At 43.3% G+C, this 25,077-nt stretch overlaps 1 protein-coding gene across 1 annotated transcript in view; it reads right to left on the bottom strand.

The window, feature by feature from the left end:
• dock11 (dedicator of cytokinesis 11) overlaps positions 1 to 25,077 on the bottom strand; it is a 51,986-nt gene that overhangs the window by 11,785 nt on the left and 15,124 nt on the right. Inside the window, exons 13-43 of the mRNA XM_079184984.1 lie at positions 22,577 to 22,699; positions 22,360 to 22,442; positions 22,068 to 22,190; positions 21,766 to 21,842; positions 20,826 to 21,010; positions 20,634 to 20,699; positions 17,597 to 17,689; positions 15,878 to 16,001; positions 15,659 to 15,771; positions 15,470 to 15,553; positions 15,244 to 15,333; positions 14,158 to 14,279; positions 14,003 to 14,072; positions 13,789 to 13,914; positions 13,436 to 13,507; positions 12,801 to 12,947; positions 12,526 to 12,609; positions 11,775 to 11,886; positions 11,351 to 11,389; positions 9,913 to 10,094; positions 8,453 to 8,566; positions 6,593 to 6,668; positions 5,787 to 5,875; positions 4,563 to 4,683; positions 4,330 to 4,396; positions 3,725 to 3,772; positions 3,310 to 3,455; positions 1,876 to 1,991; positions 1,596 to 1,733; positions 998 to 1,180; positions 369 to 482 (exon numbers count right to left, since the gene is read on the bottom strand). Coding sequence (XP_079041110.1) covers positions 369 to 482; positions 998 to 1,180; positions 1,596 to 1,733; positions 1,876 to 1,991; positions 3,310 to 3,455; positions 3,725 to 3,772; positions 4,330 to 4,396; positions 4,563 to 4,683; positions 5,787 to 5,875; positions 6,593 to 6,668; positions 8,453 to 8,566; positions 9,913 to 10,094; positions 11,351 to 11,389; positions 11,775 to 11,886; positions 12,526 to 12,609; positions 12,801 to 12,947; positions 13,436 to 13,507; positions 13,789 to 13,914; positions 14,003 to 14,072; positions 14,158 to 14,279; positions 15,244 to 15,333; positions 15,470 to 15,553; positions 15,659 to 15,771; positions 15,878 to 16,001; positions 17,597 to 17,689; positions 20,634 to 20,699; positions 20,826 to 21,010; positions 21,766 to 21,842; positions 22,068 to 22,190; positions 22,360 to 22,442; positions 22,577 to 22,699 — 3,327 coding nt within the window. The remainder of the gene's footprint in view (positions 1 to 368; positions 483 to 997; positions 1,181 to 1,595; positions 1,734 to 1,875; positions 1,992 to 3,309; positions 3,456 to 3,724; positions 3,773 to 4,329; positions 4,397 to 4,562; positions 4,684 to 5,786; positions 5,876 to 6,592; positions 6,669 to 8,452; positions 8,567 to 9,912; positions 10,095 to 11,350; positions 11,390 to 11,774; positions 11,887 to 12,525; positions 12,610 to 12,800; positions 12,948 to 13,435; positions 13,508 to 13,788; positions 13,915 to 14,002; positions 14,073 to 14,157; positions 14,280 to 15,243; positions 15,334 to 15,469; positions 15,554 to 15,658; positions 15,772 to 15,877; positions 16,002 to 17,596; positions 17,690 to 20,633; positions 20,700 to 20,825; positions 21,011 to 21,765; positions 21,843 to 22,067; positions 22,191 to 22,359; positions 22,443 to 22,576; positions 22,700 to 25,077) is intronic.

Raw genomic sequence — 25,077 nt, 5'->3', positions numbered from 1 at the left:
GAACCTCTTTGTAAAATAATCAGTCATCCATCATCTCCACCTCACACGTATTTACAGTCTAAACAAACCACATCAGTCGTATTGCCACGCTACACAATTAATCTCACATCGGGAGCAGAAGTGTTTGTTTTTACAAATGGGACCGCAGTGGCTGGTCTAAATAGAGAAGAAACACACACAGAGAGTTGGATCACAGATACGTCTCTGCAGGTTTTGGGGTTGAATCCCCTCTTGACTTGGATAGCGCAGCACAGGCTTATATAGTAATATTTCAGCCACTCCATTTCTTGATTTTCTCAGTTATTGGATTTCAGAGCTGTAAGAGTTTCTGGTTCTCCCTACGCTCGTCTTGTTGACTTCTACTGTACCTTCATGGCCTTGTCGCTATTCGCAAAGTTGTTGATGATGGAGAGAGACTCCTGGAAGCGAGAGCTGCCGGTCAGCGCCACGTCGGAGATCAGCTGGCTTACAGCAATGATGATCTGGACGAAAAGAAGAAGGAGCAAAGTGAGGGGATGGTTAGAGAGGAGCGGACCGAGGAGAGGGAACTAGAGTGGATGAGGAGGAGAGGAAAATGAAAGGAGGGTAAACACAGCTCCACTTGGTATATGTATTAACAGAGTCCAGTGAGAGCTAATGGAAAGCTGGATGGCCTTCTGGTACAGTGTTAGAGGAGCTGGAAACTAAGCATGCAGTCTGTTTAAACTGTTTAAACACTCTCCTAACATTCTCCACCGGCCTTATGAAAAGCATCTGAAGCACTCGGAGGAGTGTGTGTGGACAAAAGGCTAAAGGTCAAGGGTGAATATTAGGGTGAACCAGTATTGAGATCATGAGAGACCTTGTTACAGACCACAAACTGTGTTGACTGTTGACAATATGGCTATTGTTGACTGAGTATTAAACATGCATGACCAGAAACTGGTCAGGCCAGTTTGGAGGATGACAAGCGCGTCCTCTGTTTCTTCCTCAACACCGACACTCCACTCCACTCTACCTGCAGGTGCGTGCGTAGGAAGGTCTTCCTCTTGGTGTACTCGTAGTTGTTTCTCATCAGCAGGTAGAGCAGGGCCGACACCTCGGCCCTCAGAGATCCCAGCTTGGAGACGCAGCACTTGAGCACCTCGCAGCACAGAGCCTCGCAGAGCGTCACGCGGCCCTTAAACAGCACCGACGGGAACTGGCGGGACAACGAGTTAGTGTATTAAAGGGCAGAGACGGGATTAGAAAAATACCGTAAGGATGTGGGGAGGGCAGCAGGACTATTTTCCGTGAGTGGGATTGAGTCAAAATAAACTTAAGTGTGTGTTTGTTCATAGTAATGGAACATGTAACCCAGTGCAACAGCACGGCTCATTGATTTGTTTTTTAGCTCTATGGTAAAGACAGACACAAACACAGGAAACGGATGTTTATCCCATGCATCCGCTCTTGCATTTGTCAAGTCCATGTTTTGGATGTTATAAATAGTGCAACGAGAGAGAACGAACGCCGCAATGACACGTAGGATGGAAGTAGTGACAGCATTCACCACTTCTGGTTGTTCACTAGTGTCTCGGTCATGCCGACGTCAATATCGCCGCGTGCAAACGTACCTTGTTGATGAAAGCCCTGAGCGCGGCGAAGACGTGTCTGAGGGCGGCTTCTGATTGGCCGACTTTAAGGAAGGTCAGGTAAACGTCAAACACCTTCTTCATCAGGGGGTTGTGACCGTCGCTGTCCAGCAGCTGGGTCTGACACACACAAACACAAAAAGTTGATTTGGGGGCAGCGGCTAAGATTAAGGAAGTAGTGGTTATGGTCAGGTTCCATGAAATCTTATCTCTTAAAAAGTGACCTAAGTAAACATGTGTGTGTGTGTGTGTGCGCAATGACCTTAAAACACTGAGTGAAAAGAGAGAGGACATCCAGGACGCTGAGAGAGACCTCAGTGGAGATGTTGCCCTCCAGCAGAGCCTGATGGTGGATCTCTGCTTCTGATGGCCCCGTCCCTAGAACACACACACACACACACACACACACACACACACACACACACACACACACACACACACACACACACACACACACACACACACACACACACACACACACACACACACACACACACACACACACACACACACACACACACACACACACGATAATATCATGACACAGTGTACAGTAAGAGCTCACATTGCAATAAAGAACACATCCCTTACTCCGCACATCTCTCATCAGGTTTCAGTATGGATGTTACACAGTGTTGCATTAATCTGGCTAAGCCTCATCAATTAGCCATTACATTTAGCTTACAAAGGCCTTTAAGCTTGACACAATGTGGTCGGTGACATTTAATAGGTTAAGCATCAATCTAGGACGTGCCCGTTGGCTGGTGTCAGTCAGTTCAGGTACAAACATGGTATTGTATTGTATCTTGGTGTAAGTTTCTTTGTTCTGGGTATAATAACAGCTCACTGTGTGTGTGTCTCTAACAACATTGGTGCTTGATTTACTCCAGACCTCAGTTAAGCACAAGTCTAGCTATGTGAGATTAACTTTGCATTAACAACTCATCTGGCAGTCTCTACGCTAAGACTTTCTAAATCCAACTGTCAGGTGCAAAGTTTGTTCCATGTTTAAACAAGGCTGTCTTCCAGCTTTCAACACTGAGACTATGGTCGGTCCGGGCTAAACTATTAGCCTTGTTTACTTGTGGTTGGGAAACTGCTGCTCTGCCAAAAAGCTGCCGTTTCAAAGTGTGTTTTGACTGTAAATTTACTAGAAGGAGATAGAAAAGGTCTTCTTTAATTACATTTTTGTACTTTTTTGAGTGATTACTGGGGGACTACTTACTGTTAGGGGTTAGAACTATGCAATGTAACACAAATCAAAGAGACAGCATACATAATATTTACACTACCAACTGATATATTAGAGGGTTTTTTAAAGAACCAGGACATTATATAGTAGTTACATGGTTGTGCAAATCTGTTTATGTCCAGAATAGAATTCATAGTAAATATGAATTTGTCTTTTTTGGAGTTGGGTTGTATGAGGCACTTGCAGTATATGTAGTATATGACCTACAGTAGATGGAGTTTAGAGAAACAGGCAGGAGTTCCAAAGTTATGTACTGCTGTGGACGGGGCAGCAGTGAAACCGATTTAAAAAAATCGTATACTCACTTGTAACTCACAGCTACATTGAGAGTCTTTCTAGAACATTACAATTACATATCAATCCCCGTCATATATATAAAGTATTGAGAATAGTATGATTAAGGGTGGCCTAAAGTTTTGCATACAAACTGGTGTGTGTGGTTACCTATATTGAGAGTGAGGGAGGCTTCCATGGTGCTGAACTGGTGTAACTTAGTCTGCATGAGGCTGGCTCGGTTGCAGCGCATAGCCGGCATCGTCTGAGACTTCCTGTCGGAGGAGAACAGCTTCGGCACACATATCTCCTGACTCCTGTATGAAGGAAACGCCCACAGAGAGAAAGAACGAGAGAGAGAGAGAGAGATAGAGATACAGTTATCTTATCTATTCTATGAACACAACATAAGAAAAGGTCACTACCGAACACATCATCAGAAACAATGAGTGAAGCAATGATTAACCAAACCACACCAACAGCTCTATGAAATGATGGACAACATGGAAGTATGTAATTGTAGCTGGGTTTCAGATTCATGTGACAGGTAAGTAAGTCAACAGTGCTGTTGGTTTTGCAGCCTTACCGCCCAATGTTCCTTTTTCCAATGTACCGGAGCTGAACCACACAGGTCCTGCAGGGACAGTGAGAACAATAGAGAAATATCAGCAGGAGAACGGGAACGTCAAGCTCAGTTTACTTTTAACCTTCCTGGTATTTATTCCAAAAACCTTTTCAAAAAGTTTTATATGACTTTGGTTCGTGAGCAATAAGGTAGCACTACAGTGTCTATCCTATCGTCTGTCAACACACAGACTTTTGTGGTATTTGTGTCTTAAGAAAGTGAAAGTGAACGGTAAACTCATTTCGTTCATGTTTCTTTAAGGGGCAACAGACACATTGATAGCTTTGACTTATCATTATGAAGTAAACAATGACATGAGATGACGTTATCAGTGTTTAGATTGGCTTTCACTATGCTATTCTGTCTGCCATCTCCTGGAAAAATGGCACAATTTATGGCACAAAGCCTTGAAAAACAAAATGTAGTGCTTCCTGTGAAGTGCTGCCAACTCTTTTCCAGTCACCAGTTACCATTTTCCAAGTCACCAAGAGTGACGACAGTAACAAAAGACAGTTGACTTTAACAGTATTAGTCATAAGAAAACACGGGTTTTCACCACTGCTCACTCTAGCAAACTGAGGAAGTTCATGATGTCTTGAGGGCCGACTTTGTTCCAGTAGGCCATGAGAGTGTCTGCGGACAAAAACAAAGTCAAACTCTTTGTTGCAGGTTTGTTTTTTTTGGTAGCTAAATCAACTAAACAATTAGACAATCAGTCAGTACATAACTTCATTGTTTGTGTAACGGCTGAGTCAAGCTTCTGCCTAGACTCTACCCCCAAAAACAGAGCATCACTGACCCTCTGACAAGGTCTTGGCGATGTGCAGGAAGGAGAGCAGGAGGCCCTTGATCTCATACTGTCCCAGTCTGCCGATGGGAGGCATGGGGCTGCTGCTCATGGTGGAGCCACGCCTCTGCAGCTGGAACAACACAAACACACTCAACGATGAGATATTCAAATCCATGGGAGAAAAGAAAAAAAGCCCTGACTCAGCCAAACAAGTCTTTGTATTTGGTAACTCTTTCCAGCCAACAACTATATTTTGAGATGGAGGTTGGTCTGCACATGGGACTTCCCCGGCCTGTATCCTTTAACAAAGAGTATCGTTAAGGACGTTACTATAGATTCAACTATTCCAGCAAGAGGAAAAAGTCCATGTAAATATGTTTAGAGATCCTCATGTCTACACATGGTCCACACTAGGGCTGTGGAATGGCAAGATTCTGGCAATAAGATAGGTATCCTGATACAATATATTGCGATACTGCAAGCAAGGTGATATATTTCTATTTTTTAAATAGAATTTTATAGTTGCGTTGAACATCATGAAGCTATCCAGAGTTTACGAGTGAGGTTACGTGATGGGTGGAGTTCAGGGAACCGAGTTGTGGCCAAGAAGTGACATAACGTTGTAACCATTAGACTGTTGTGTTTCAAATAACCAGCTACCATAAACCAAAGATAGTGGGCTGAAAAGAGTGTATTTACACAGGCGATAAATAATCTTCTCCAGTCCGTCTACACTCAACATCTGGGTGCATGACAAAACAGCGGATGCTCACTCAGCTCTGGAATCAGACCAGAGAACATGAACGTGTGTTTTATAGTAAGCACCTGGCTTGCTATGCTGGCAATGTGTTCAGAGACAGCCAGCACTGAGGGGACACTCTTCAAAAGCATTGCGGAGAGATTTTCTTCAGTATTATTTTCATGACGGTTTGTTATGAGAATATGCACCGTGGAGATTGGGATCCAAAACAGTGCGTGTACGTGGCGTGAGCTTTAGCCCATTGTTTATTAAAAGAATCGTACAAATCAAAAAGAAAGGGATCGACAGAACAAATCAAATTTTTCAAACTCTCTGATCGGATCTCGCTTATTTGCTCTCGATGCAAATAAACAAACATCATTTGTGTTTGCAAAGATAAAATGTGTTGTTGTTTTTTGGTATGAACAGGGACGTGTCGGGCTGTGCCGGGCTTTGTGTTTAGCCGAAGTTCTGCTGGTGTAAAAGTTTCTCACCTCAGTGCTGTCTGCTGTTCCTGAGTCCATGAACAGAGAGCATCGGGAGTCCTCTCTCCTCACAACGTGGCCATTCTGAACTGGCAGACCTGGAGCCAACACAGTGCAGTTTTAATGCCAGCTGAAAGCAGCACAATAACGTAAACACATTGACCCAATTCTAACACGCTCACTGGCAGTGACATTAGCACATTTAGGGGAGATACTGATACTCTCAAAAAGGAATGTAGGCACTGCATACTTGACCTACTGATAACATATATGATAAACAGATCCTAATAAACCATCTATTAAGGGGAAAATAAAGTATAAAGTTAAGAGTCTATGGCTCTTAAGAAGCTTTGAGAAGTCCCAGAACACACTCTGGTTCTGTAACCAGGGAAAAGAATCTACTGAAATGCATTTTGGGAAGTGTGTGAAGGACTCTAAAGGTCATTGTATCTTCTCTAACCTCAATCCGTCTCCTGTGACTTCTTGTGAAATGCAAAACTAAATTGCCGGAGACCTCTTTTAAACCTTCGACACTGAAGCGTTTCACTTTGGATTTCCTTGGTTGCTACTTTCTTCTTGACAACAACATCTCAAGTCACTAGCGAATGATGCAGTGTACAAATCAAAATGTTTCCATTATCACAGAATAAGCCAGCCCCGGGTTAAGTGCAATGATGCAGAGAGAGTGCCGCTAATGGACGAAGTCCTGTGCAACATAAATGTTGTAAGTGTGGTGATGATAATGGATGATCTGTAAACAGGAAGAGATCAGATGCAGGATATGCTGGGCAGTGTCGGCGCGGCTCTGAACTCACCGTGGTCTCTCTCAATAGCAGTGCTGATTCTCCTGCTGTCTGCGGAGCCCGTTGATATCAGGTCATCTCTGGAGCCCTGGACAGCCACATGGATGGAAGAAGTGACATCTGGGTTACCGTTAAAGGGATAGTTCAGATTTTTTTAATTGGGCTTGTATGAGGTATTTATCCATAGTCAGTGTTTTACCGACCTACAAAACGTATTTTAGAATAAATCAACAGCAGCTTAAGTGAAATCATTTGGAATCATTTCAGCGCTTTACATTGCCGTTGCCCTTTCTGACGGGTATCTGTAGCACACAAACTTAACCGCCCGAGGCAGCGGTAGAACAGCAACTTCTATGTTCTGAGTTTGTTCAATTAAACAGAGATACAACTGAGGTAGTTGTTTTTGGAGCCAAGGAGAGCAATGACAAGTCAGTGCACGGCAATGGTAAAAACCTCAAACTAAGCCAGAACTCTAGGTGTAGTCATGGACTCAGACCTACATTTCAAAAGCAACATTAAGACAATTATAATTACTAGCACTTTAAGAACATCTCAAGGATTAAGGGACTTCTGTCTCGAGAGGACTTGGAAAAACGTGTCCATGTATTTATCTTCAGCAGACTCCACTACTGTAACGGTCTCCCTCAACAAATCAATTTGATTCAGAACGCTGCAGCTCGAGTCCTACACTACTGTTGGTTAAGTAAGCACTGAATGGTCTCGGGCCAAAACACATTTGTGATCTTCTGCTACGCTATGAACCAACCAGACCTCTCAGGTGGTCTGGGACAGGTCTGCTTTCTGTCCCCAGATTCAAGACTAAACATGGAGAGGCAGCGTTCAGTTTTTATGCACAACATCTGGAACAAACTACCAGGAACCGGCACGTCAGCCGGAACCTTCACTGCCGCTGCCTTTTATTAAATCACTTCTTACTCTGCACCGTTTGACTCTATTTCATACCCGTCATATTCTATTTTAGCTTCTTTTTGTTTTAAATTCTCTTGGTTCCTAAATGACAGTTTTTAAAAATTGTATTTACGTAAATGTGTTTCTTTTGCACTTATTTGCACTGTTCTGAATTGCCTCGGTGCTGAAATGTGCTGTATAAATAAACTTGTGTTGCCTTGCCTTTGTCAATAGAGTCTTGTGGCTCTGAAGACACCATAGATAACGGCTTCTGTTCATCGTCAGAAATGACGGTCTGACGGTGAAACCATTCTAAATATAGCGTACACTTAGAATGATGTAGATTTGTTTTAAATGTCTAGAATAAATTGTGCTGCTGCCGCCGTCCACAGCAGTAAATGACTTTGCTCCCGCGCTGGTGCTCCTGTCTGTTTATCCAAACTCCATCTACTGTACGCACCACTCTGACTATGGATAAGTAGCTCATACAACACAACTTAAAACATACTGTTAGTTAGGGAGCACCTGCTCCAGGTTTCACTCAAATGAACTGTAGGAAGGCTCAGACTTCATGATAAACAATACGTTGAAGTACTGACTACATCGTTTCACCCTCCTGGCAGATATTTGATATTGTTTAAATCACAATGAAAGTCAGTCAGACACAAACAGAATCCAAGAAACTAACTGTGAATCCTCCCAAATGACTTCCAACGCAGTCATATGCTCCTGTTAAAATGACGTCTTCATTACATTAAGGAAATAATCACGTTTCAAGCACAGAATTATGAGCAAATGGCTCATCGTTATGTGCAGATGATTCAAGGCTCCTCAGTATTTGAATCAAGGCTCCTCTTGAATCTTTATATTTTTCTTCACGTCATAAACACGGTTGAAGGTAGACGGTAGGTTGAAGACCTAAGTAACCCTACTGTGGAAATCCAGGGTTCAGAGGGGACTCACATTGAGGCCGAGCCCGGGGCCGGAGCTGTGTGGCTGGGCAGACAGCTGCTTCAAGTTCTGGTAGAGCAGCTCAAAGAGTGGCAGGTAGAGCAAACAGATCCTGGCCTGCTGATTCTGAAACATTAAATATGATTAGATGCACTGATATGTAATACACATATGTATTAATACTGATGAGTGAACTTCTAGAGCGAGACAAAATGGCTACACCTGTAATAAAGATTATTGTAGGTTCACGTTAGCCGTTGTCTGCCCTGAACAAACTACTCAAAAGCCAACTGCTCCCAATAGTGCCTGCACTCTAAACACTGGCTGATTTGCATAACAGACATTTGATATCTTTTTGAGGGCATGGACATACAGTTAAGAGCGTGACCTCTGTCAAACATTAACGTTTTGCGTGCGAACATTGAGGTTCTGATTCAAATATGTTGCACTGCGGTGAGAGGAGACAATGGGCCTCCAGCAAGAGCATTTTCATATTCCCGTCTTTTCTTTCTCGTGGGCTCGTATGAGTGTGCCCCCTCGGATTCAGCAAACAAACTATTTCAGACGACCGTGTAAATGACTGGAATAAAGAAGAAACGGTTCGGTAAGAAAATGGCCTAAAGAATACGTCATTGTAGGTGATGTTGCACGGTCAGGCATTGCAACGGAGGAAGTTCCCCTGGACAGTGACTTGCATAAACCTGCATGTGAAGAAGCATGAGAAGAACAAACATCTGTCTGAAGACAGGCACTCTTCCAAGGGCGTGATGCGCTAAGGCATCCAAAAGTAGTCATTTAGCCATGAAGCACCAGGTTTAGTATATTATGTGCAACATAAATACACTGTGCAATAACAAACAATTATTCTGTCTGCATATATCATATTTTTTGTTATATTTTAGTTATTGTGGATTTTTTTACTTATTTAATATTCTTTACTGTTTTATTACTTATTTATAATACTTGTTTTTTTACTATGTCTCTTGCTGTACCACCTAGTCTGATGGTGAATTGGATTTTGTTATAACTTTTTGGGGATATCTTAAACTTCTGTAAATGACAGACAACTCAAGCATCTAGTCTCACATTCAGCATTTCTATTCATTGTTATTTAAACCAAATAACTACATACAGGATAAGGGAATGTCTGCTGATTGAGTCAAGATTAAGTGTAGAGTTTATTTTTGAACGAGACGGAATAATTATTGTCTTGATAAGACAATAATTGTGCCTACCAACCCTCCAAATGAGGGTTCTATATCTAGATTTTATAAAGGCCTTATGACAAAAATACATACCACATGCATTAAAGAAAATGGGGGAAAAAAGGTTTTCTTTCTATATCAAATGAAGACTGACTGGATGTGTGAAATTTCCAGTGGAGATGCACCAACTTTCCTGTGAGGCCGTATTCTGGGTGGAAGTGTTCGATTTGCTTCTTTATTCAACCGAATTGCCCCGCCCTCCCTCACCTTGAATGCTGTGTAGCGGTCATCCATGGCGTGCTTAATAAGAAGGTTCTTGAGAACGCTCACGGCCAGCTGTCGGACCTCGGGCCCCTGCTGCAAGGCCTCAGCCACTTCTCTCAGCAGCAGGCCCACCAGGAAGTGGTTACGGCAGTACTCTTCCGTCAGGCTGAACTCCAGACTCTGCTCTGTGGTGGGGCCAGACAGGAAGCGTCAGTACACGAGCATAGGCTGAACTGATGCTGATAAAATATGACTTATTGGGACACCGTCTGTGAGGTCATGACTGTGGGAAGTTTCCTAATACTAAAACACAAGCAGTCTTGTGAAATGTGTTTCCTGTTGAAGATGTAACTAGTAAGAAGATGCCGTTAGAAATCTAACGGCATCTTCTTATATAGAAGATCTCTAAAAATGTGATAATTATGATTGTATATTACTCAGTACATGCAATATAATCAGTATTGTTCAGTCCTACTGTGGCATCATTTAAAGTGCAACATTGCAATATGCGACAGAATCTCAACAAAGCCACACATTCATTCAGACGTTAACATTTCCACACCAAAGAAGGAGGAATCAAAGGGACAGTTCATCTCAAAATCCAAAACATATATTTACCCTCCTATCTGCTGTGCTATCTATTTATCTAGATTGTTTGGCGAGTGTCATCTAGTTCCATTATATTGCAGACATCTCTTTTGCCGCTAACTCCAACACTAAACCAAAACAATCTAGATTGATAAATAGCACTAAAGGTGAGCGGGAAAATATGTATTTTTGACTTTGGGATGAACTTACCCTTTAAGATCACATATTTCTCAGTGCCTACATTGGGAAATATATAATGTAGTACATTTCCGTGCCACTGGAAATGAGAAGTTGTCCATTTCCCCTCACAAACAACAATTTCATAATAATGCTGTGTTAATATCAAAGCAGGCAATGCAGCCTGGGAACGGAGCTCCCATCTGCAGCAATTATCTTCACTAATGATGGAGACAGACAGGCGGTCTGAGAGAGAAGGAGAGGGAGAGAGGCACAGAGACAGAGAGAAAGACAGAGGGAGAGAGAAAGAGAAAGACACACACAGAAAGAGAGAGTGAAAGAGAGAGAGAGAGAGGCACAGAGACAGAGAGAGAGAGAGAAACCCACTATCGAGAGAAGATGTTTACAAGTGTCAAGTCACTACGAAAAGAGGGGCCAGTGTATTTGCACAAGCTCCTCCCCACAACAACACACAGGCTCAGGCATGTGAGGGCATTAGCATTGTGCTGAGTGAGTGAGTGGGAGTGAATAGGTGTCCTGTGAGAGAGAAAAAGGCGGGAAGCTGACAGGATGGCGGGGTTAGTGCAGGTCAGAGCAAGGAGGTGCAGGTCGTTTGCATACGGCAGCAAACGTATGTGGCGTTGATGTGCAGTATGGTGCAGTGAGCTTCACCTACCTACAGGGCCAAAAAGCTCCGTCGCATACGGTATAAAATCTGACCACAAGCAAAACACAAAAAACAGAAGGAGGGAGGGGGGGGGGTGAAAATAAAGAAACCGGGAGGTGAAACTGTAAACAATCCATGCAGCATTTCCACAGCACACAGTCGTTTGCTTGTCACTTTCGCTTGTGTGTTTGTATCAATTAGTGTTGGATAAATGTGGTATAGCAGGTGTGACTTGCCACCTGCTCAATAATAGACTTGTGTGTGCATGGGCCAAACAATCAGGCAGGTTAATACAGGGGACGAGTTTGGTTGGGTGTGGGTCAGAAGGAGGCTGCTGAGGGGTTTTTTGGGGTTCATGTGACAGACGGTCAGTGGTTACATGTGTGGTAGGAAGCATAATGGAAGGCAGGATGTGATGTCCCGACTCGCTCACCTTGTACCCGCTGCATCTTGGTGCGTCCAAAAGCCATGGGCAGGTTGAGAGGGATGAAGTGTTCGTGGTTACACACGGTCATTAGGAAATCAAATTTCATTTCAGTCAGCACCTGTGGCCAAAAGAGGACAGGCCCGAGTTAGCGCATTATGTAAATTCCCGACAACCGCCGCAGAGCGTTAATATAATTCTCCTCATTGTTCAAATAGAATACTCGACGCCGCAGACATCGCTTCTCAAACAAAGTCTGCCAGGTGTCTGCGTTGGTTTAATTTGTTAGCCAAATGAGGAAGGGCGGGAGACACGCGTTTGTCAGTTATGTACACATTAGATACACAACAAGTTGTCCAAAGTACCATATCAGCAAAATAAAGAATACTTTTAGTTTAATACTGTCCTTTTATCAATGATAAGAGCTTAATAATATTTTAATAAAAACGTTATTTGTAGAGCATTTTTCACACAAGAAATGCAAAAAGGGCTTTACAATAAAAGAAGATAGACAGAAAGAACATAAACAACTTTAGAAGGTAATTTGAGACTTATTTAATATTTTGACGTCTTGTGCACAATTAATATTCGGTACCTATGTGTCTGCAAACACAGACACTCAAAACTTCCCAAAGTCACCACAGTTCTGGATTACACCAAAGTAAGCCTTTTGAAACCATCTCAGAACGTCTTCCATGGGGTGTAACCTCAGGATGTTTGTAGCAGCACGTACTGATGTATATGTCCACTGAGCATGTACCTTGGGATCTCTGAGACCGAAATGACACATGTAGTGGTTGACCAGGCCGAAGGCAAAGCCCCTGTTCATGACGGTCAGGCACCTCTGAGGGAGAGAAAACGTGGTTAGCGCATTGTATGCTGCTGAGGGAACGGACACAAATAAACACATCTCTGTTCTAGAGGGGAGTTAAAAAATAAAAACTGTGCAATGGTGTCAGGAAGAGCCGTGTAAGGAGGCCAAGACACCGTGACTGTTTGTAAGCAAGTCCCCCCACCAAACAGCTCGGGTCAGACCTTGATGAAATTGGCCAGGCTCAGGTTGATGCAGCGGGCTTCCTCGAGGATTTCCATGTGGCGGATGGTGATGTGTGGCATGATGGACAACACCAGCGACTGGAGCGCCTGGTGGAAACTGTCGGGGAAGCGCTGGGGCCGCGGCATCTAATAAGACGGTCGGAGAGAAACATGTAACGGCAGATCGCTTGTTTGAGGGCATCAAAAAGTCAAAAATGACAAACAGGCAGGAACGTTATGAAGACAGATTAGCAGCGTGCGGATACACTTGGGGGGGGGAATCCATTTTCTCTCAACAGATGGCTGTTTGATTTCTTCCTAACAGTTTCGGCGCTCACTTTGCTTACTGCTGAACATCTGGCTTTGCTTCACAATGTGGAATATACACACGGCTCAGTGAGTCACTTTGAGCCTCTTGTGCTTTCTCGGAGTGTGTGTGAGGTTTGTTTAAACGTGTTGACGTGATACGTGACATCACGTTGTGTGTGTTTGCTTGTGAGATCATGCCAGATGTAGACATTTGAACTTTGGGGTAGTGTCTGAAGCTAAGACTCGCACTGTTAAACACACAGAATGTGAAATCTGAGCTGCTCAATTTAGTTGCCTAGAGGAAGAAGAAATCACTTATTACCAACCTTGATGCGGTTGCCCTCTTGCAGGTACTGGGCCATGGATTTGACTATGGTTTCAAAGAAGAACCAGGAGTACTACAGAAAGGGATAAAAGAGGAACGGGGTTAGCCTGCTATGGGTAATTCCCAAACTGCCGATAAACTTCCCAGGAAGATGACCCGGAAAGTATGTTTAAATAAATAGATTACATTACAGTACAAGCAGCTACATGCTTCAGGGTTTCTTTCTCAGGTCACAAAGACTTCACTCTCTGTTTGCAGGACTTGGTGAGCCGTTGTACAGGCAAGTATGCAGCCTGTTGTTCAATAGTGGTACCACAACCGATCTGCACGACCAAAATAGCAGCGCACACACACCTTGAGCAGTTTGTTGCTGGTGTTGAAATCGGCAGTTTGCTTGAGGGTGGCTGTGACGGCGGTGGCCAGCATCTCATGGGTGGTCGCTGAGTTTCCTGATGTAGGGTTGTTGGCCACAAACACATACTAAGAAGGGGATTAAACACATAAATCAATCTATGGAAATCTTTAGATTTGTATTACCCGTGTGGCAGCGTTTGTGTTGGTGGGTTACCTTAACAAAAGAGCGCAGGTAGTGTTCCAGGCCCTCCTCGTGACATCTGGAGACTATATGTATGATCACCCTGAAGTCACAGAAGCAGGGCAGGGTTACACCGTGAGCGTCTATCATCAGTATCAAACAAGCACAAACTGAGGCGAGCAACTGACCGCAGAGAGTTGACGGCAATCTCATGAGTTACTTTGGTTGCTGCTGTGAGCACCCCAAACAGCTGCATCAGCACCGTTGGTAGGAAGTTGATGATTACATGAGTCTCCATGGCATGCAGGCACTGTAGGAGGGGAGAAATAGAAATACAGGAGAAGTAAAGTAAGTTAAACTTGGATTTAAAGCTACGGTGTCAAAACGTTTACAGAAGCTACGGATTCTGCTGGTTGGGGTCTTCAAGGAGGCTTTCCTAAAAGCAAAACTCCGGTCACCTCAGGCGGTGAGAACAGACTTGACGAAGGTCCGGAGGGACCGAAACGTTGTGCAGGAAGCAAGTAAGACTAGACATCAAATATGTGAGGGACTTGATCTTGAAACAAAGAAAAACCTGTATGATTCAGTAATTGATACTTCGAAATCTCACAGAGAAGACTTGTACTTTTAGATAGATAGATACTTTATTCACCCCCAGGGGGAAATGTAACTTGTATGTTACAGCAGCAAAGATATACTTCAGCAAACGAAGTAACAGAGTACAAATATTAAGTATGAAAAATGCAAAATATACACAATAAAATAAGTATTTTAGGTCTGACCACCACCAAAATGTTGTGCGTATTAAGGTGGAAAGCCTCACCACAAATAAGATTTCCCAGTGGATTCTCTCATTATTAGAAATCATCTATCTTCAGAGAAAGTTCTCTCAAGTTATATAACCCAGACTGTGAAATAGCATCTGTGACTGTATACAACCGTTTACACCATTACCAAGATATGGTGGCGGATATGTAGTCTTTGACATTAACAACTGAACTTTATTTATTTATCTTCTACTTGTATTTTCATATTTATAGATATATCATTCGTTTATCAAAGCAAGCAATTCTCTTGATTTGTCTGGCTTGAATCTGAACTTAGGTTTAAACCTCACATTGATAAAGTTTATTTCAATCTAGAAACTGTTTACACTTTGTGTCTAAAAGCATTTCGCCGTTATAAAACATTTTGCTTGTATTAATAAAGATGATATCTTTTATGGAGCCTGTAAACTGCTCCCTGCTCTAAAAGGACTGAGTGTGTTGACTCACCTTCAGGTATTTGATCAGTTCTGCTGGGTTTCCCTCCGCTGTCGTCCTCATCAGCTGGCAGTGCTGGAAGAATTTGTGTAGATGCAGGTCCTGTGGAGGAAACAGCACCATATTACTAGCGTCCACACACACTGTCTTTATACCAGCTACCTTAGAGGGATAGTTTGGATTTGGAGCTGTAACTCGTACACTATAATAATGCCTGCTGTACATATAAGTGTTGTACCTGAGCATATATTGTTGATGCCACGTGGGTCCTCACTTTGAACAGTGTCTTGGCATTTTCCACCCACTTGATATCTGGCTGGGACTGTTTAGGCACAATAAAATAAGAAGCATTTAGGGTTTTCTTTCTTCAGGAAAGCATTTTGATTATGGAGCATTAATGGGGTCACTGAGTCTTGGTAAACTGTACCTTCCTGGTGTCCTGACACAGGTATCCAGGAGGTAAGGTGGCTGCTACAGGCAGCTGGAGCTCCACCGACTGCATCCTCCCGTCTTTCAGCAAAGGCATCCAAGAGTAACCCACTGGAACACAGGAACGCACCAGAGTTGGGTCTCATTCATCAGGATACATAACACAGCAAAACATATTAGAATCTAAATAAGAGAGACCGTTTCCCAGCACACTCACCCAGTGACTCGACTCCCTCTCTCCTCTTGCTGCTGGCCTTGGTGCTGGACTCACAGCTGACATGGTAAAAGGTGAAGAGGATGTGGTGTTTCTCGTGAACGTGGACCGGCAGCTCAATCTTCACCTGGACACAGTGGAACAACTCGCTTTTTATAAGTTTTACCTTCTTCTTACCGACGTCAGAATAGGAACATACTGATACCGATAATGGATTTAATTTAGAGTACTAATAGTAATAACATCAAAAGTTCCTACAAAAGAGGTTTTTACTCAATTAATGTCACTTATGTTCGAGATACAGTGCCTCGTTTATTTAGAAAACAGTATCTTCATATTTCACACTCTCTCAGGGATAGTGTTTTGTTTAGAGTTTTGTTTTTTGTTGCTGGTCATTTTAATGGTAATTTGTAGTGCTATTTGGCACAAAGACCCAGGGGACTTGTACAACGGCGTATAAGGGCCATTGTAGGTAAAATAGGAGGATATTGAATATTGATATTAAAGTTACAAATTTAAGATAAAAATGTTTGTTTTTTAATGTTAGGAACCACATTGCTTCACTTTCCAGGGTTGGATCAACCTCATCACACCACCGCTTGCCTTGTATTATGCCTGCAGTGGATGACCTAATCAAATTAGACTTTGATCATCCATCATATTATCATAAGCATCGGGAATTTGAAGTGACTGCTGTGAATTGGGCCTATTCAGAGGAAAACATACTGATGTGAGTTTTTTCTCATAAATTTACCAAATTAATCTAATCTCATAATCTAATTATTAGGCTCCATTATCTATTTATTTGTACCTACTATAATTGTCTCACACACGTGACACAGTATTTGTGAATCCCTTAAAAAAAAAACCACCTCATCCCCCAGGGGGCAGCACCAGCAAGGACATGTATTTTCTCTGTGTCCTGCTCCTGCTGATATTCTCACAGGAAGTGACACAATGTATTTTCCACTAGTACAGATCTAGTAACAAACAATCTGCTTAAGAATGTCTTGAATATTATGACTCTCTAATATATGACAGGAGTGTGAATCATTCAGTCGGTCGGAGACCTCCATGAGATAGTGACATCCTTTAAGGCTGTCTGCGTCCTGACTATAATCATAAAAATAACAATAATACATTTTAGAGAGCGCTTGCCGGCGTATTTAAAGATGCTTTGCAGGATAAAAAGATCAAGGCAAAACATGTGAAAAGATAAAGATCACTGTAGTCCTGTTTGAAATTCTCCATGATGTGACTGGAGGCTCAAGCATGTGGTGGTAAATCCCGGTGAGCGAGTGTGTGCATGCGGGACTCTTAAGATCCTAATCCGTTTGATACCGGGACCATATGGACCCCCTCTGCCCCACCTCTCTCATAGTATCCTGAGCGTACCTCTGCCGCTGAGCCCCTGGCCTCATGTGTGTGTAGAGAGGTCTGTGACTGTTTGACCAGTCTAGAGTGAGATCACAGCTCGACCCTGAGACTTGTTTATGGGATTATCTCAGTGCTGGTTGAGGAATGAGAGTACTGAACACAGCGACTGCTTCTGAAAAAATGAATTGGTTTTAGAGTGTCTTCATTGTTGTACTTCTTATTTCCTCCATCTAATTCAGTGTTGATAACCTGATGAATGAGTGCTTCTGTTTAAAGTTCTTTGCTCAATGTACCCAATGTGATATTGCATTCGAGCCGGTCGGGGTAACGAGGAAACCCTCTCACCTCGTCGTAGAACTCCGGGCTCTGGTTGTGGTGCAGGACGGCTGCGTAGGCGCTGCTGGTGAAGAGTGAGTCTCCCGGCTTGCCGTAGATGCACTGGAAGGCAAGCGAGCACAAATCAGTCATCAAACTGTGGCCCTTTGAAGTGCTCACAAATCTGTGATTACTGACAATATTTGGAGAAAGGACGGGGTGAGTGTGCGAGCCCCTCGTATGCACCTTTGAAGTGCCAACGGATTAAACAAAGAGCTGAGGAACCGGAGGAGGGAACCTGACATTATCAAAAGCATGGCCTTTGACTAGACAAGAGAAACTATACACATGTTCAGGCCTTCCAAAGCACTGTTTACCTTATTGTAATGAAGCGACAGTGCCCTGCCTACACTGCTGGAGGATGATGACAGAAAACCAACCAACAGAACAATTACAGTGCTTTGACTCCACACGTGATGACAGAAATATTCTCTTTTCTTTCCGGATGGCAACTAGAGCCGTTAACAGATGGAAAATGTGGGATTTTTGTTTTTGTATTTTATGAATCCACCCTCAAACTCTAGGAGAGACATTGCACAACCAAAGCTCTGTTTTGTATCAGAGCAGCAGCCCCTGCAGGAGGAAGTTCTGTGAGAAACATAAACCTGTGTAGAGAGAGTCATGCTTGAGCGGGTCAGGATATTTCTAACGATGGGCGACAGAAGGGAAGAAAAGAAACCTCCAGACCTGTTCTGATGGCTGGTTTTGATACCATAATTAGGATGCTAACAGTTGTAGTCATCTCTAATGAACAATAACGAGCAGAGCTGGCCAGAGGAAGGACAGAGTTCTGGAGCCAACAGATTCAGATTGATTGGAGCGGGGAGGATGGGAGAGAATCAGAGAGAGAGAGAGAGAGAGAGAACCAGGTTCAAATTCTCAGGTCGGGCGGGGGAAGAAGCTGGAGGAGGGAGGGAGGGGGGGATTACACAGATTTCAGCAAAGATCTGTTGTTGCAGTCACAAGGTGCGGTAGGGCTGCAGGCGGCACGCGGTGGATGAAACACACTCAGGGGCCCAGCAAGCACAGGGGGCTGATGGGAATCGGGATGAGGGTCCGGGCGTGAGTGGGGCAGCTGCCTCGGATCTTATCCATCACAGCTGTCCTGTTCAAACATGTACCATACCAAACAGGACGTTTTCTAACCGGCTGCACTGAGCTTCAGGTAGAATCAAACCTGAGATCATAACGACTATTTATGACAGTTCAGAGGCAGCAACTGTTCAATGTATTGAAAAATTCACAGCCTCTGGGAAACCCCATCTTCTTGAACATCCACGTTCCTGCTCCCCAAAGCTCCAAAAGAATGTCCTCACAGTCAGATGTGAAAACCCAGAGCGTCTGATTAAAATCTCCTGAGAGGTGTTCCGCTGGCTCCCGCTCATTGTACTTCAGCCATTGTTCGAGACCAGACTGCGCAGTATCTGAGGTACGTATGACACGCATGACTGGGTGCTTATCTGCCCGTCTGGACTGACTCGATCACGGGCATCAAGTGCAAATGCTTTGGCGGTAGCAGTCAAAAAGATTTTTGGTGGAAAGCGGAAAGAGTTTCCACCCACAAATATTTGACATGTGTGGCCAGAGAGACGTAGCGAGGAAGAGGAGGGAGGAAAAGAGTGACCATACATTATCTTCTCCTGCCAGCTATAATAACCAGCTTCTGTAAGCGTTTCCTCTCTCCTTTTCTGGCCTCTCAGCTGCACTCCGACTTCCACTTTGTGAAAAGCAGTGAAACAAATCGTGTTTGAGGCCGCTGCCATCGATCAAATCCCACGTAGGACATTCTGCAAGTTTTCATGACCTTTGCTTCAGGCTCCTGCCAGTCTGTTGGAAATACATTGCGTGCTTGTGTTCATCCTCCCCAACCATCCATCTACTCATCTATCTTCTGCGTGATCGTCCTTTGTTCAGTCTAAACTTTATCTGGACTGTATTTTCTGCGATTATATTATGTTCTGCTATTTGTACATGTATATCGTCCTGAGGATGCTTTTTGACAGAAATATCATGTATAAAGAGGCAAAATACAGGTTTAGTAAGGCGGTGAGAGACGCTAAACGACTGTACTCTGAGAAACTGCAACACCAGCTCTCAGCAAGTGACTCTGCTTCTGTCTGGAGAGGCCTCAGACAGATCACCAACTACAAGCCTAAAGCCCCACACTCCATGAACGACGAGCTGAACGAGTCCTACTGTCGCTTTAAAAGACAATGGGACCGTCCTGACCCCGTCCCCCATGGCTCCATCCACCAGCTTTCAGTTTCTTTGTTAAGTTCTCTGACATTTGACAGGTCCCTACGGAAGTGTAATGAGAAACACAAATATGTGCCCTGTTTTTCTGAATTAACGGGATACCTCAAAACCCTGCGAGAAGCTCTCACCTATGGAATGTCATTCAAGTCAATGTTAAATGAAAACATCCATAAACAAATATGGAATACGGAATTAAGAAATAAAGTCCCCTGAAATAAATAAAAGTAGTCCTTGGAAAAATGGCCTTTTTTGAAAAATAATATACTTTTAATATATTTATTTATTGAAGTAGACTGACACATTTATATATTTATTTATACATGTATCGCCTCATTCATTTATTTCAGCCATATTCATAGGCATATTTATTTATTCATTGATGTATTTATTTAAGACTTAAATGACAATTCATGGGTGAGAGCTTCCCGCAGTACTTTGAGGAATCTCTTAAAATCAGATTTGTTTTTTTACATGAGAGCTTTTTCACATTTCAGAGATAATTTGGGAAAACAGGGCAATTACCATTTTCCCAAGTGAAGCCATTACACTTCCATGGATGCCTGTATCTAAAATTAGATTTTCTTTCATTCTTTAAGAAAAATAATTATATCAGAAGTTACAAGAAAAAACTTGTAACATTTCCAGAATAAAGTCTTAACTGTACCATTCAAAGTTGTAATATTTTAGGAATAATGTCAAGTGTGAGTATCACTACATATTACACTATATACATAGAGTTCATACTACTCACCTTTAAAGGAGGGGTACCTTCTTCATCTGAATCTCTGAACTGGGTGCACACTGCAATGTTTCTCGCCTGGTGTGGAAACATGACATCAGTCAGTCAATGCACACAGCAGAGCAGATACTCAGTGAGAGTGAGCCTGAGAGATTTGCATCATTCATATGAACTTTTGACCCAGCTTCATTCGGAGCCACACACCTTGGTGAAGGTCTTCTGGTTGTCGTATTTGAGCTGCAGGGGGCAGATGTACAGCTGGTTCTTGTAGGTGGTGAAGGGGTAGTTGTACTTGGCCTCGTCGGGGAGAAACTCCTCCACCTCCACAGACACCCGTTCACAGCCGTCCTCGAAGGGCTTGACGGGAACGTAAGAGGAAGTCACCGTATCTGGAGGAGAGAACGCACGAGTCAGGGGACCAGACCTCCACCGCTGTGTTCACGCTTCCAGAGCCAACACTGAACTCATCGCCATTTTGTATATTTGTGAGTGAAGTGCAATGCAAATACCCAAACTGTTTGTCAGTGCAAACACACATACTGATATTGATTACAGATGAGACCTTGTAAATCAAATGTACATAGTTTTAGGCTGCATGTTAATATTAATTATCTTAACCAAACCTCGTGGCTTCTTATTTTAAAAGATGCTCTGATGTCCTTTGAGAAAGAAAAGTGTCCCCGTCAAAAAACTGCCATCAAATTATATATTAATATTATATTACACTTTCACAGAGTTTAATCCTTTAACCAACTTAAATGTCAGTTGGTTTATTTGTTGACACTGTTGTGATTCTTTATGGAAAGAAAACACTAAATGCTAGTTTATTTATCACAATCTGGGATATGTCAAAGATTAGCAACAACATTTCAGTGTTAGATGTATCTTAGAGGACAAAAATGCCCCTTTCATAAAACTGCTATAAAAATAAAAAACTGGAAACCAGAAAAATAGAATGTATTTGCCCCAAAGAGCCAACAAGAGAAGGGACTCAATCCAGTGGAAATGCCCGTTGATCAAAAATAGTCGTTTCAATGGGGACATGTTAGTCTTTAAGGGTCTACTGTACATTGTGCAGTGATGTGTGTGTTCCAAGACTCGACAAATGTTAGGATAAGGGGCGCGTTTACAAGCGACAACATACTTGAGAAGTCAGGTGGGACACACTCAATGGTGACATTCAGCTGTCCTGGGATGGTCTGAAGCTTGCTCTTCTCAGGTCTGACCATATTAAAAGAGATTCAAAACAACAACAAGACACAGTTAAGTCTGAATAGAGAACTTTGTTATTTATTTACGGGATGATCTCAAAAGTTTGTATTGTAATGCAGAGCAATGCTATTTGAAATGCAGATTTAAAAAGGGATAAATGTGCAAGCGGATGAGTGTTTTGAGCCACAGTACCCGAGCACTGGCTAAAATAGCAGAAGCGTGCTAATGACTCACTTCCTGATGTCGGCCAGCAGCTTGATGATGTCGTCAGTGGAGACTTTGCTGCTGTCCTGGCGGTAGAGAGGAGAAAACTTCCCGTCCATGTCCAGGCTGCCCTGGGCGTCTTTGAACACCTGCCTGAGAACACATTACACAGCGCGTGTACATAACTAAGGAATGGACTTTAAGGTTTAAAAACCCCAATGAACCATCTCATCATAATGATATCTGTCATGCATTTGTATAAGGCTGTTCCGAAGATGAATCCAGTTATAATATTTTGACTCATGGGTTCTTCCTGTCTTACTTGGCAGCCCAGGCAAACGGCATCCTGTACTGGCCCAAGCGTTGGCATGTCTGCTTGGCAGCTTTGAGCACCTTCTGAGCCGTCTGCAGAGACACGGAGACAAGAACGCAAAATCAAAACGGAGCAGAAAAGGCAAAGACCAGCGCTGCTTTCATCGTGTGTATGTCTTTAAATGAGGTGAAAAGCTTGGGGGGGGGGGGGGGGGGGGGCAGTGGACCTTGTTAATGTCGGAGGTCTTGATGTACGGCTCGGCACAGTGCGTGATGCCGTTCTGTAACACCTTCTCCACGCGAGCCACCAGGAAGATATCTGCATGGGGGTTGGTCACTGAAAAGATCCCCTGGAGGAGAGAGAGAGAGAGAGAGAGAGAGAGAGAGGGAGAAATGGAGCTGATTATAGGAGGGACTCCATGACATAGTGCACAACAACATCTGTGGTTGTATCAGCAGACTGGCAATCATCAAAAGCAATTCAAACCCAAAATGCCTTTTCAGTCGTAAATCCATCCACTGCTTCTCTACAAGTGCAGGGGAAGTGGCTGCTGGTTCTACAGGAAAACCACACAGGGGCTCACATCTAGTTTTGGTCTGGTGAGATGGGGCCGTCTTTTAAGCTTGTAGCATCAGTTCACACAAACAATGTGGAGGGGACAGAGATTACATTCGGACAAACCATGCTGCTCATATCGATACGTGAGCTCGTATTAGTCAGATTATTCTTATATAACCTCCACGGAGGCTTTCTGGGAACAGGAACGAAAATCGAGACAGAAGCAGCAGGACGTCATTTTGGAAATCATAAAAGTTTCAGCATAAAACTGAGCGAGTCTACCGAGGGAGCGGCGGCACCGTCTCAGCGGCTAATGCAGCTTTAAATCAAAATAGATGCAGACATCACAAACTGCACATCAATAATACACATCTTCGAGTGAGAGCAGCACGGTGCCAGTCAGACAGATGCACTTCCTGGTTGCACTCCAAGCCAGAACCCTGTCCCTCCGCCCTCAATCACTGGTCTTCAGCGTTTTAACACAACCACGCAGCTGCTTCGGGTTGCAAGCTTGCACATTTGTTGCCGCACAACGTCTGGAGAAAACAAGGCTCCTTAATTCAACATCATACTTCCTACAATAGCTCACGAGCAGTGTCACAGCTCAACACCCCCCCCAAACATTCGCACTTAGACAAATGCATTAGATTTGTGAATGATGTCATGAACTGGAACGGAGGCTGCTGGTGTAGAGGAGCGCTGTGGGAGCGGGAGGCTCCGTCCTTGGACCACACCCAATGCCCCTAAATTAAACTGTGGTCTGCACACTGATCACAGAGGTGGAGGCCGCTCTGCTTGTATGCATGTGTTTGTATGTAAGTGTTCTGCCTGTGTGGCACTTTCACAGATGGCGGTTGGCAGAATGTAACATTACGTCCATGAATGAGACTTGGAGCGGCTCTTTTACTTTGTGTCGGCAGCTTTCCAACTGCTGCAGTCTGTTACAAACACAGCAGAGGTTTAGGAAGATAAGGAAGACTAAGGGGGGGATAAAGGTAGACATGTTCCCAGTTACCTTCTGAGAGTTGTCTCTTTTATTCAGTATATACATATATATATATATTTTATACTTTTTTTTTTTTAAATGTTTCCTCTCTCTTTTTAATTTGCTTATTCTTGATACAATCCGATATCTTTTATATTATCTGTTTTATGTCAGTAAATGTAGATGAATATAATTCTTTCATATAAAGGGAAATGAGCACTGACAATATACTGTATGTATTATCTTCTTCGGCTCAATAAAATATCTGAAATAAGAAAACAGCAAAAGATATACTGTATATATTTGAGTTTGACTCGCTCTTATTCATCTTCTCACAGCCCAGTAATGTGTCTTATCCCCGAAATAGAAAGTGAATATCTGAGTATGTTTTATAACTGCTGATAATTTACAACAGGCACAAGTCTTGCTGAGTCAGTAAATCATAATAACGGGCCAAGAGGTCAGGAACAGACTGTGTGTCTGTGTGTGTGTGTGTGTGTGTGTGCATCTTACAGCACCTGCAGGAGTTTGCCTGAGCCAAGAGCAACACTCGCTCACGGCCATTATCATTTCCAAAGTAAACTCTCCACTAAAAACACAGCAAAGAGAAAGTGACGCAACATAAAAGTTACATCACCGAGCAGCACTGGGCTGATATAAAAGTGGCGGACCTCAGGGATTCTGAAATCACTCGCAAGTGTTCGATGAATGAGCTAAACTGAGGCCCCGTGGATCCTTTTCAAGTTTTTACAGGCTGGACATGAACCAAGCACCGTCTGGAGACACACTCAACATCTGGAAAAACTACAACAGTGTGAAAAATGAAAGCACAGCACGGGAAAGATCAGACAATATGAAAAACCCTCATCATGTATGAGCACCATTATCATGATGTCAGGAGGCAAGAGGAGGACAGGGAATCCGTCAAACGGTCACGAATCCCTTGTGCCACCCAGGTCAGCTGCAGTCAGCAGGAGAATGCTGAGCGCCGCTATTAAACTCAGCAGTGTGTCACCTCGCTGAGGTGTGTGACGACATTTTCAAAGCAAGGCAAGACTGAGGACCGCCTTCAACCGCAACCTGACCCGGCTTAGAAAATGTGGGGCATGAGTAATGTTCCACTGGTGATAATTCACTTTGTAAGTCCTAAGTTCTGTTTCAGAGGCGGTGCTGAAAGGTCTTCT

Source organism: Pholis gunnellus (genome assembly GCF_910591455.1).
Source record: "Pholis gunnellus genome assembly, chromosome: 23".
Taxonomy (NCBI): Eukaryota; Metazoa; Chordata; class Actinopteri; order Perciformes; family Pholidae; genus Pholis; species Pholis gunnellus.
This window is presented reverse-complemented; position numbering and strand designations above follow the sequence as displayed.